Source organism: Sinocyclocheilus grahami, unplaced genomic scaffold, assembly GCF_001515645.1.
Source record: "Sinocyclocheilus grahami isolate Dianchi unplaced genomic scaffold, SAMN03320097.WGS_v1.1 scaffold45.1, whole genome shotgun sequence".
Taxonomy (NCBI): domain Eukaryota; kingdom Metazoa; phylum Chordata; class Actinopteri; order Cypriniformes; family Cyprinidae; genus Sinocyclocheilus; species Sinocyclocheilus grahami.
Window position 1 is genome coordinate 381,535 of NW_015505224.1, and position 12,754 is coordinate 394,288.

The 12,754-nt window shown below is 36.7% G+C and overlaps 1 protein-coding gene across 1 annotated transcript; it reads right to left on the minus strand.

Annotated features, from left to right (window-relative positions):
* Positions 1 to 6,371: 6,371 nt before the first annotated feature.
* Positions 6,372 to 12,043, minus strand: LOC107582493 (BAG family molecular chaperone regulator 5-like). The gene is made up of 4 exons (XM_016268360.1): positions 11,459 to 12,043; positions 10,945 to 11,373; positions 8,895 to 9,118; positions 6,372 to 8,230 (listed from the first exon to the last, which is right to left on the minus strand). Exons 1-4 carry the CDS (start codon positions 11,693 to 11,695, stop codon positions 7,705 to 7,707), a joined length of 1,416 nt encoding a protein of 471 aa, XP_016123846.1. The 5' UTR covers positions 11,696 to 12,043; the 3' UTR covers positions 6,372 to 7,704.
* Positions 12,044 to 12,754: the final 711 nt, after the last annotated feature.

Genomic DNA, 12,754 nt, shown 5'->3' on the forward strand with positions numbered 1-12,754 from the left:
GATGATTATGGCTTACAGATAATGAAAACCCAAAATTCAGTATCAGAAAATTAGAATATTGTGAAAAAGTTCAATATTGGAAAGTCATGGTGTCACACCCTAATCAGCTAATTACCTCAAAACACCTGCAAAGGTTTCCTGAGCCTTTAAATGGTCTCTCAGTCTTGGTCAGTAGGCTACACAATCATAGGGAAGACTGCTGACTTGACAGAAGTCATTGACACCCTCCACAAGGAGGGTAAGCCACAAAATTTAATTGCTAAAGAAGCTGGTTGTTCACAGAGTGCTGTATCCAAGCATATTCATAGAAAGTTGAGTGGAAGGAAAAAGTGTGGTAGCAAAAGGTGCACCAGCAAGAATTTGGTGGAGCTTCACAAGGAGAGATGACCTGAAGGCAACTTCTTTGTATCAAAGCAACCTGGGCTTCCATACCACCTGAGCAGCGCCACAGGCTGATTGTCTCCATGCCACGCTGCATTGATGCAGTAATTTATGCAAAAGGAGGCCCAACCAAGTATTGAGTGCATCGAAATTAACATACTTTTCAGAAGCCTGACATTTCGGTTTAAAATATCCTTTTTTTATTGATCTTATGTAATATTCTAATTTTCTGAGACGCTGAATTTTGGGTTTTCATTATCTGTAAGCCATAATCATCAAAATTTCAAGAAATAAAGGCTTGAAATATTTCACTCTATGTGTAATGAATCTATATAATATATGGATTTCACTTTCTGAAATGAGTGACAAAAAATATTGACCTTTTTCATGATATTCAAATTTTTTTAGATGTACCTGTATATATATATATAAAATTCATATTTTAATTGACTGCTAATTCAGTACAGTTTAAAGAAATTAATACTTTCTTTCAGGAAGTATGCTTTAACTGAACCAAAACTGACTTTATATACATATTTAATATTTATTATATACATTTCAGAATTTGCATTAGAGGCAGTCGTGCTACCGCATTAACATCAAGTTGTGATATTTGTATTAGGTTACCAATTGCATTTATTAGAAAATGAATATTAATTTGTCCAGTTGTACATTTTAAAATAAGCCAATTATAAATCTCAATATATCTAGTCACAGATTTACAGGCTTGTGATGCTGAAATCTGTTGACAGATATGCTATTGTTGAATCATAACTCCCATCAGTTTAGGCAGAAATATAGGGGTATTTTCTTCGCTCAGCATTTCAGGCAAACCCAATTCTTTTTTTGAACACCTATTTTGTGAGCACAGCGAGGGGTTGCTATGGAAACAGGTTGAAAGATCCCAGGCCATAATTAATACCTTGCCACAAACATAAGTTCTTTTCAGATCACCATCTTTTATTTAGCAATCTACACATGTAAAAATCAAACAACCCCGCTGACTAAAGCATTCACACAGCAGTTTGAAATTAATGTGCTTTTTGTTTTGTTTTTAAACAAGCATAAACCAGACAATATACACAAAGCGTTGAACATCATAAATAGCATGACACATTTAGACAATCTCACAGATCACCACAAAAACACATTCTTCCAGACAGATCAGATAAGAAAAACTAAACGCAAGAATGGGAGGTTTTCGTTTTTCTAGTTACTAAATTTCAGTGATTAAAAAGATAATGGAAGTTAAAAACAACTTTGGTATAAAACAAAGATGGACATTCTTCACTACATTCTCAATCTTGCAAGCAGAGTAATGGGTTTTACGTCGTTTGTAGCTTGTGTAATGAACTTTAGTATGGTGGCATCCGTAAAATGAGAAGTCCTCTAATACATCACACTGCATGGTGTTTTACTCCAAACATCAATTCTGCCGCCTCTCATCTCACATCAGTCATGTCACTATAATAAAGACTAATTGCCGTAAACAAAGTATAAAAAGACAGGTGCAATGCTCGCTCATTACATTAAAGCAGGAATAGAGCCTGAACTTGGTCTCAGTGTCAAATATCTCTGTTTTTAAAGCTCATCCTGTAATACAATCAAGGTAATATGAATTCAGCACGAACAAAAGAATCTCTAATATTCCTAGAGGACACGTTGACCTATAAAGTGCCATAATCTGCTATTCAACAATCAGAATGGATTTGATTTGTGATGGTAGCAATGGAGATAGTTTTGCAGATATCAGTGTGACTCAGATCTGACAGAGAACTTGGACTGTGCCATGTCTAATACCCCAAACCGATCTCATGGCAATTTGTACATATTTTTCGAATTCGTAATTGTACATATTTTCATACGTATGACCTACCCCTAATCCTGTCCCTACACTTTACCCATCAATGGGGTCTAGACAAATCAAACAAATGAGGTTGTACGAATTAGCTACCTTGTAAAATATGTACGAATTGGTCATGAGATAGCATTGGATACCCATATCAAACTTTATGAACTGATCTAAAGCTCAAGATTTGGACACAATGTGCATGAGTAGAAAACACTGAAAAGGTACTGATGATTTTCTGTCGGGTCATTTATCTGATTCAATTTCCTTTAAACCTAAATCAGAACACCGTGTAATAAGTCATTCAAAATACAGGTAAAACCCCTGTAAAATAATTCCTTCATAATAACGCAGTACATTGTGCCCTATGTTTACACATTTTTCTTAGTGTGGCCATGAAGACAGCGAAGTTTTGGGAGTGAAAACTACATTCAAATGTGGCAGCGACTAGACTGAGTGTAAAACAAAAGGAAGATCTCAATTTCACTGAGTGAAAATAGTGTTAGATACAGTTTGCACCAAGTATAAATAGCAACAAATGGCATCTTGTTTACACTATGTTCAAATAGTGATGTATTCACAAAAAGGTTAAATAGATGTAAATATGCAAACTACACATATCTAAGCAATTCTGGGCATTATAATGCATTATAGTTTGTAATAACCTTTGCAGACAGTGTAAATAGACACCACCTTTACAAATTATAATTTAATCTCCTAAATGATTTTGAATGTGAACAGAATTTAAATGGAGCATTTTGTGGCTTTGAGGATGAAATACAAATGGCAACTTTTTAACCTGTTTGTTGTTATTATCTATTGTTGGGAGAGTTGACTAGAAATGTTAAAAACTGGGACATTTTAGTTATCCGGCATCAACAGAAATGCAGTTTTGCACCAAATTTTTGGAAGAGGTTTCCAACTTTTTTTTTGGTCTGTGACCCGCGCACCCAACTGAAATGAATACATTCACCCTTTCTATTTTCTAAATGCATCTCAATGATCTAATTATGAACAATCAATCCATGTTATTTCATTTTGAAATTTGTATTGACCTCTTCTCAAATTATTTATTGTGCTTAAACCATGCTCCTTTCCATTCAGCACATCTGCCTCCATCCAATCAAAAACCAATCAACTGAACCTCTACTCTTTGTCTTCTTCGATAATCGGTTTCACTCAGATGTACTTCACCAAACGGAAGACAACTTTGAGAAAAACAATACATTTTGCATTGTTTTTTCCTGCATTTTTGAAGTTGCTGTGTCATGTTCATAGTTCAACTTTGAAAACCCCTGCATTTTGTTTTCCATCTAGCTGCTATTGAAAACAAGGATACATCTTGTGTGAACAGCCCCTCATTGCTCAAAATCTCTGGTGACCTCAAGGCAGTAAACTGCAGTGGAGAGACAGGTATCAACATTTGCAAATGAGATCTATTCCTGCCATTTTCTAGCACAATCTACGTGTATAATTAGCAGTTCCACTGCGATAACAAATTACATCACAAGGATTTCACGAGGAGCGTCAGCCATATTTACCTGCAGTGTTGTGCTTGAAAAAAGCATAATCCTCTCAAACAGTAAAAGTCTGGTTGTGCAGAACTGACAGTGCTAATATTAGCTCACATCTTTGCCATCTGGGTTTAGAAGAGGTGTACAAAACAACGCCAACGCCTAGTGCAAGGTTGTTTTAAAGTGCTGCTGGAGCGTGTATTTCACCTAGACTGATGTGGGATCCTCCTCAGCTGAACTGCCAGCTCTGCCCACCGCAGGGACTTTTCCAGACAATGGCCGTCTCATGACAGAGTCTGGATTAATCTGTTCTGACCACAACCTATTGCTTTTCCTTTCTTTCCCAGCACCACTTATAACTTCTAGGCCCTGCGTCGGTATTGTCATTTTTCAACAAGACTGCCCTTTGATAATCCAAGCACAGCTTGATTTCTTTGATGATAACTGTGGTGTTGCTTCATGATTACTGACAAGTCAGTTTATCTGGAGCAGGACAGAGAGTAGTGACCACACAGCAAGTGGGACACGACCAAAATAAACAGCTAATGGAGGACTGTTACTGTTCTAGTTCAAAACAAGCCATTGTAACCATTGTAATAGCTCAAATGAACAGTGAGAGACTCGACAGCACAGCATGATGCAGATGACACAATATATTATTTCCCAAAATTCGACTCATCATTAGTGCTGGGAAAGTTGTATGGCGATCACCTGGCCTCTGTGATTAATTTTTAAACAGTGGAACTGGATACTCCTGCGATTTTAACCACAGACAAGTTACTCCTACATTATTCTACAACAGTCACTGAGGGGTTTTAACAGACCATTTCACACTGCAAGCCAAAGTGCCCAATTAATTTTTCAAATGCAGTATGTTTTTTTCGAAAAGTTGTTCACATGACCTTTTAAATGCGGCCCATATCAAACACTGCTTTAAACAGGCAATGCTCAAATGATGAATTAAAAAACAGATTCATTCAAGAATAACAAAGCCACTATCTTTAGGAGTGAGTCATTGAATTATTCACTCAAGCGATTTGTTCCAAAATGCCACTGCTGTGTTATGCATGCTGACCCTGACATGTTTTTAACAACTTGCATAATAAAATGTAATATTTTATTATATTAAATTTGAAAATTTAACTTATATTGTCAGGTTTTTATAATTTCAATATACTATATATATGCCTCTTTGGCATCCCTTATGTTGCTTCCACAAATCAACAAACAACCTTGTCAATGGATAATGCATACTATCTTCTTTTTTTATATATTTTAGTGTAAATAAATGTTTGTTTAATTTCAGTGTGATCTTAATGAAGGGCAGCAGTTTTACAGCAGCCTTGTTTCCAGAAGTATTTTTTCCATTCATATTTCCCATAGAGATTTTTTTAGAAAGTCTTCATCAGTTTTAATGAGTGGAAATAACTAGAGTCCCATGCAGCAATGTGAATGACAGGATCGAATCACAAATGATGAATAAATATAAAATTATTCATTTAAATATGTATACAAATGTCATTTGATAGCAGGGAAACTGACCCTACCTCATTTGCTGTGCTTCATGGGAGCAGTTCTCTAGCTGGTGGAAATTTCTTTGCAGAATCATGGGTAATGTAGTTTTCATCAGCTGTTGAACATGATTATTTTTTAGTGCTGTCAAATGATTAATCACAATTAATCCATCCAAAATAAAAGTTTTTGTTTGCATAATATGTATGTGTTCTGTGTATATTTATTATGTATATATAAATACACACAAATACAGTATCTATTTTGAAAATATTTACACGTATTCACATGTCTATTTATATTCATATAATTTATATTATAAATAAATATATTAAAAAATATATTTTTCTGAAAAGATATACATGTATGTGTGTGTACTCATGGGTAATGTAGTTTTCATCAGCTGTTGAACATGATTATTTTTTAGTGCTGTCAAATGATTAATCACAATTAATCCATCCAAAATAAAAGTTTTTGTTTGCATAATATGTATGTGTTCTGTGTATATTTATTATGTATATATAAATACACACAAATACAGTATCTATTTTGAAAATATTTACACGTATTCACATGTCTATTTATATTCATATAATTTATATTATAAATAAATATATATATTTATATATTTTTCTGAAAAGATATACATGTATGTGTGTGTACTTATATACACATAATAAATATACACCGTACACACACACACACACACACATATATTATGTAAACAAGAACTTTTATTTCGGATGTGATTAATCGCTTGACAGCATTCTTATTTTTAAAAAACAGGTTGAAGTAATGAAATACGCTTCAAGAAAAGCACATACCATTGATTAACCACCATGTAGTTCACAGTAGCAAGTTATCATTAAAATCAATTTCTCTATGGAGAAAATGAATATGATTTTTACATCTGGAACACCACTGTTGCACTCTGTTGCCTTATTGTATTATCATATATTTCCCATGGGCTAATAGTTATCTGCTCTCTAGATAACTATTCATGTTGGCCAATGAAAAATCCACAGTGGTGCCAAATAATAGTTAAGGCAAACCAAGCTCACAATATTTGAGAGTAAACAGTAAAGAAACAGAATAAGAAAATATACTGTTGCACCTTTATGTGTAGTACTTTTATAGTGTAATTCATACATTTGTTTGAGTCAAACCAAGGGTAAATCCAATGTGCAAATATGACGAAAATCCTCTAAATTCACACTAAAGTCACATGGGAACTCACTTCATCCGATTTTTTACCCACATATGAAAGTAAACAAAATCTATATTGGTTCATAGTACTGTCATCCCAAAACCCCAGATCTATCATGTGTAACAGAAAAAAAGAATTTGGGTCACATTGATCTGTGTGAATGTAGCCAGTGTTTGAGTTTGTTTGATAGCTTGCCGTCTTTCCCTGCCGCTCCGATGAAAATGTCCTAGAACAACCCTGTCCACTTTGATCAGTCTCACCACCAAAATAGCACGCACCACTTTTTTTTTTTTTTACAATCACAGACACACACACACACAGTCTCTGCTTGATTCCCTAGTCACTTGCACAGGCACTTTTTGCCTAACAGCAAAAAAAACCAATGGAGAAGACAAGAAACCCTGTGAACTAGTTTCTATTCTTTGTCCTCCATAGTAAAAAGAAACGTCTCCTCATTGCATTTTGGTCACAGTCCTCTATGAAATCTGACAAAACTACAGGGAGGTTTAGAAGTCTGATTGATTTTTTTTTAGCTGTCATTGAGTCTTCTTTAAAGGTGAAGTGTGTCATTTCATGTTAAATACCCTAAAAAGTGTATAAACACTGTCCATTTGTTGACACAAACGGCACAGAAATTACACTTCACCTTTAAACTGATATCACAAACCAATGTTTGTAAATTAATGACAGAATTTTTATTTTTGGGTGAACTATCCCTTTAACATAAACTGGGACATATATGTAGAAGATACAAGGAAATGCTAAAATATTGTTCCCTTTGGGTCAGTTGTTGTTTATAGAGCTGATGTACTCACACCGCGATAAAGACTGAAATGTGCTCCATCCGGGCATCTGGGAAAAAGCAAGAAGCAGATTTTGGCAGCCAAACTGGGTTTAGCACCACACCACACCAATCAACAGCACAGATTCAACTAAAAAGATCATGGGTTATTGTCATGAAAACAAATGCTTCATATGCAGTAGAAACCATGTTTCCTTCTGCTAGGAGAAAGGCAGCTTTCAGGGACCAGTAATGGACCAATAAAAGCAGCAGGTGCAGTGCATCATGGGTAACAGTCTCGCTGCCCACGGCGATACATAGTCTTTTATATACAAATGAAAAATTCCGCCCATGGCCTGTATCCTCGGCACGACCGTGTCCTCATATGTCGCACAAGAGGCAAAAAACCTTTTGCCTTTTTCCTTGCAGCTCCTTATTCCCAGTCTCTTTAATGGGCCTCTCAGTACTCCCACTCATCTGTCTTCATATCCAGGTAACTAAGGATATTCTGAGCATGTTTAACAGCTTGCTTACGGGCATTTTTGGTCCCCTGGTCACCCTGAGGGTCCACAGCATCAAGAGCCAGAAGTTGTTTGGTCAGTAGCTCCTCTAATACCATGTAGCTCTTGTCAGCCCTCTTGCCATCAAAGCCCAAAGCCTGAGCCTGCAGGTCGCACAGGCTGGCTAAGACACGCCACACGGCTGCATGAGGCGGAGGCTCGTCTGATCCGGGGTTACGCCGTCCGAGGGCTTCCCAGAGGTCTAGGAAGGTGATGAGCGCCTGAACTTCCAGCACGGCCCTGCGCCGCGCCTCCCGGATGCAGGGATTTCGCCCCGTGCCCACCTGATCCAGGTGCGTGAGGAGACCTTGCAGCTCCGTCCCCTGTCCTGCAGCACCGTGCCGGAGCACCTCCTCCCGCAGCACTGAGACGCGGCCCCTGATCGCCTCAATTTCACGGATCGAGTCATTCTGCGCTAGATCATACCTGGAGATACAGTGAGTTAACTTCATTAATATAGGTTAAGTAACTAATAATCCATTCAAATAACTATTGATCACATACAAGTTCAATTTTGAGTATTAATAATAATAATCATTTAAATGATATATACTGTATACATTATTTAATATATATAAAAATGGGGGAAAAAGGTGTTACAAAGGACTTCCTTAAAAAAAAAAAAAAAATGAATCCTGAAAAATAACATAGGAAACAAATAACATGAATTCCACAAAATTATTAAGCAGCAACTGTTTTTAGCATTCATAACAATAAAAATGTTTTCTTGATATTTGAAATGTTTCTTAATCATTGATGCTCAAGAAACATTTTTGTTATTATTAATGTTGAAAAAAAACTTGCAGCTTAATATTTTTGTGGAATGATACCCAAACTTGTTTTGAATGGTAATGTTAATTTTAATACTTGTAATACCTGAAAGTAATACATTTATTCACTTCTTTAAAAAAAAAAAACAAATCAATTATTTAAAACTTTTGTATATTAAAATGTTTATCTTTTAACAAAAAATTCTAATTTATATTTTCAAATTTCACCCTTAAATAAGACTACTTGAATGTCTCATTTGTAAACACTAAACAGAATTTCAGTGGTGCTGCATACTGTAGTTTGTGTGTTGATGTGTTACCTGCGTGTGTCCTCTCCTTCTCCTTCCAGGTCAAGATGTTTTAGCAGACCGTTGATCTCCTCCACCACTTGTTTTCTGTAATTCCTCACCGCAGCATTACTAGACACATCCAGGGCGTCCAGTTCAACCAACAGCTCTGTAAGGATCCTCGCCAGGTGGGCACAGCTATCACGCCCACTCAGACCCATCAGCAGAGCCACTTCCTGGCACCGGGCACCACTCACCTACACAAGATGAGTTCATCTCAGGTTTTCTTTATTTAACTGTCAACATTGTTTAAGTCATATCATGGCTAAAATCAGAACGTTTTTTCAAAAATGATTAAAGAGGTTATATACACAAGTTCTAGGGCTGAGCGATAAATCAATAACGATAATTATCGCGCGTTATAAATTTCCTCGATAGACAATACAATGTTTATGAGGCAAAGGTGGAACGAAAGAGCACAACTCATTTGAAGCGTGCCTCTCGGATCGTTTATCCACTCGGATCAAAGTTTAAATGGCGGCGCGGCACGAGCTTCACTAGCGCAGATGCGTTCACTCGCTGATGAGTCTCGATCAAACGGTGCTGTGAGATCCAGTGTGAAGCACTTGCACTCAGCGAAGAACACAAATAACTCTGTTTACAGCCAGATGATACAGCGCTGACAAAGAGGAGAAACACAGTGCGTTTTAAATGTATTGGAGGAGGATTAATGGAATATAATTACAGTATTTATTTTTGTGATTAAGCTATAGCGTTTATGCATTTATACTAAATTTATTTAGACTCTGCTACTGTTTTTCATACAAATACCTAAAAACCATATTACATGCTATATTTGTGGTTTTAACGGTGATTATCATGATCTAAATGTATGCTACTATGGAAGACCAGTGGTCAATTAAAAAAAATAAAACTCAAACAGTCAGAATAATTATATTTCACTACATAAAAATTAGGTTGCTAAAATAATTACAGATATTACTGATTTTGATAATAAACATAGATCGACATCTGCATCCTAACTTAAGCTACTATTAAATGTGTATTTCTAAGAGATTTCACATGACATGCAAGAAAAAAAATAAATTGTGCGCACAATTTACTAATTCGTTCCCTCGATGTACTAAAACGTGCACACGATTACTATTTCGTTCCCTCGATTTACTAATTAGTTCCCTCGATTTGCTAAATCGTGTGCACAATTTTTAAATCGAGGGAACGAAATAGTAAATCGTGCGCACGATTTAGCCTACTCTTTTTTTCCTGCATGCCATGTGCAAGGCTCCGTACAAACCTGTTTCTTGATTTGAAACAATATTACTCATTAGAACGTGCAGAACTAAGAATTTATTTTTTTCTATTAAGATATTTATTTTGTTAAGGAAAAATGACTGGAAAAGTGTCGTGTTCTGACCACAAAAAATTAACTGTCTGGTTTTTACAACTTTCACATTGGAGCAAAAATCTGCCTTTAAACTTGAAAGAAATAAAAATGTGACATTTATCGTGATAATTATCGATATCGACTGATATGAAAAAACATTATCATGATAATTTTTTTGGCCATATTGCCCAGCCCTATACACAACCATTCAAAAGTGGGCTAGGAAAGTTTTTTTTTTAATGTTTTTAAAGACGTCTCTTATGCTCATTAAGGCTGCATTTATTTGATCATAAATACAGTAAAAGCAGTAAAATTGTGAAATATTATTACATTTAAAATAACTGTTCTCTATTTGAATCATTTTTTTAAATGTAATTTATTCCTGTGGTGCAAAGCTGAATTTTCAGGATGATTACTCCAGTCTTCAGTGTCACAAGATCCTTCAGATCTTACTCACCCCAAACTTTTGAATGGTAGTGTAAATTTTGATTGTATTTTCTCCTTATGTTTTTGTACAAAAAACACACTATTAACATTTTAATGGCTATTTTCTACTCTCTCTCCGACTTTTAAAATAAAAAAGGTCTGTTTTTAACTGCTGTATCTTCACATGTAAAATAAATAACAGTGATTTGCTGGTTAAGATGCAGGATTGTGAATTATATAAATACCACTCACCTGCGCCATGACTTGATTAATACGCTGCACAGCCTCATGCGTGTCATCGGACAATGGCAGCGCCAGCGTTTGAGTGCGGACACGACCCTCCAGTAATTCCTGTACGGCACAGACCCGTGTCAGCGCTTTGTAACGGGCCTTCCTGAGAGGGACACTTCCACCCGTCTTAACCTGAGCCAGCCGCATGGCCACATCCTGCACAGCCTCCACCAGCTCCTCACTGATCTCAAAGGCATCTTGAGCCTGGCCCTGCCGGAACGGCCCCACAACCCCTTCATTCAGCAAGTTCTGCACCTCCTGGGTCAGCTCCTCAATGGCCAGCCGAGACGGATGCGTAGCGTTGCCCTCCAGGTAGCGAAGCAGACCCTCCACCTCTCCTGCCGCACGCTTCCGAGCCTGCTGAAGCTCCGGCCGGCCCTCCGTCTCCACCTGGGTCAGGAAACAAAACATGGTTAAGAAGAACAAACTAGTGTGACTTCATACCGAACTAAAAAGTTGGATGGCCTGTCCTGACCTTATCGACCTCCAGCAGTAATCGGGTCAGCTCTCGCTCCAGTCGTTTGTACTCCCTGTCGCTCTGCAGGCCGCTGTAAGAGCACACCTGTGGACCCAGGGTGGCAATCTCCCTTTGCACCTCGTCCAGCCGTAACAGGGCTGGGTGCTGCCCAGGGTATGGGCCCTGGGGTCCCGCATAACCTGTGAAGGGTCCTGGCATCTGCGGAGTCTGTGGCTGCTGACTGCCATGATCCATCGTCCTCTTCCCACCATCAAAGGGTTTCCTAAACAGGCTGAAGGAGAAGAGAGAGGTGAGAGCTGGTCAGGATGTGGAAATAGTGTGATGTTGGGACAATACAGTGGATGAATTTCAATACAAGTAAAAGAGAAGATTTTTATGGGTAGCTGGCAGGAAAACTACTTTAAACAACATTTTGTTAATTCTTTTATTGTGCAGGTAGAATTTATGAGCTCATACTAATTGAAAATAGCAGACTATATAGAATATTGTGAGAAAAAAATCATTTTTTACTCTGCATGACCATTTAAATTAACTAGTGAAAGCAGCAAGAGGATTAAAACGGCAAAAAAAACTAAATAGCAGCACCTAAAATTATACAATCGTTTCTTTAAACAAACTCTAGCATTCAAAATGTTTTGCTTTTGTTTTTGAAAGAAAACGTTTATGCTTACCATGGCTGTATTTTATTTAATCAAAAATACAGTAAATTATTAATTATAAATGTCTTTACTGTCAGTTTTTGGAATAACTTACTGACCCCAAACTTTTGAACAGTAATGTACATTCAAATGTTATCAAATAACTAAATAAATATAAGTTCACAGACATAGTGTGTGCTTCAACTACACGTATACAGTGGCCTCAAAAACAAGTTTCTGGGTTCCATTGACTTCCATAGTATGGAGAGAAAGAAAAAAACATATGGACGTCAATGGGAACTAGAAGCTGTTAGGTTGCCCACATTCTTCAAAATATCATGTTCCACAGAAGAATTACTTCACACGAGATTGGAATGACATGAGGTTGAGTAAATGATGACAGCATTTTAATTTTTTAGCGAATTATCTCTAAAGACACACTTAAAATTAATTTCATTGTATTAAATCAAAATAACAAAACATCAGGCAAACATGTGGTGACAAACAAATGTTTCTTCTTCCTGAATTACTTTACCCAGCAGGTCATTTTTAGTGGATGTCTATAATGAGAAGCTCAAAAAGAAAAGAAAAGAAAAAAAAAAAGATACGATCCACTTCAAGACTGTATTATTGTGTGGTCAGGTGGGATAAAAAA

Bases quoted from the DNA above. Each gene is read 5' to 3' on its own strand.
- LOC107582493 (XM_016268360.1), bottom strand. From the start codon at position 11,695: ATGGATCATGGCAGTCAGCAGCCACAGACTCCGCAGATGCCAGGACCC. The intron at 11,374-11,458 runs GTCAGGACAGGC...TTCCTGACCCAG, and splicing joins TACTGCTGGAGGTCGATAAG to GTGGAGACGGAGGGCCGGCC. The intron at 8,231-8,894 runs GTAACACATCAA...CTGTATCTCCAG, and splicing joins GAAGGAGAGGACACACGCAG to GTATGATCTAGCGCAGAATG.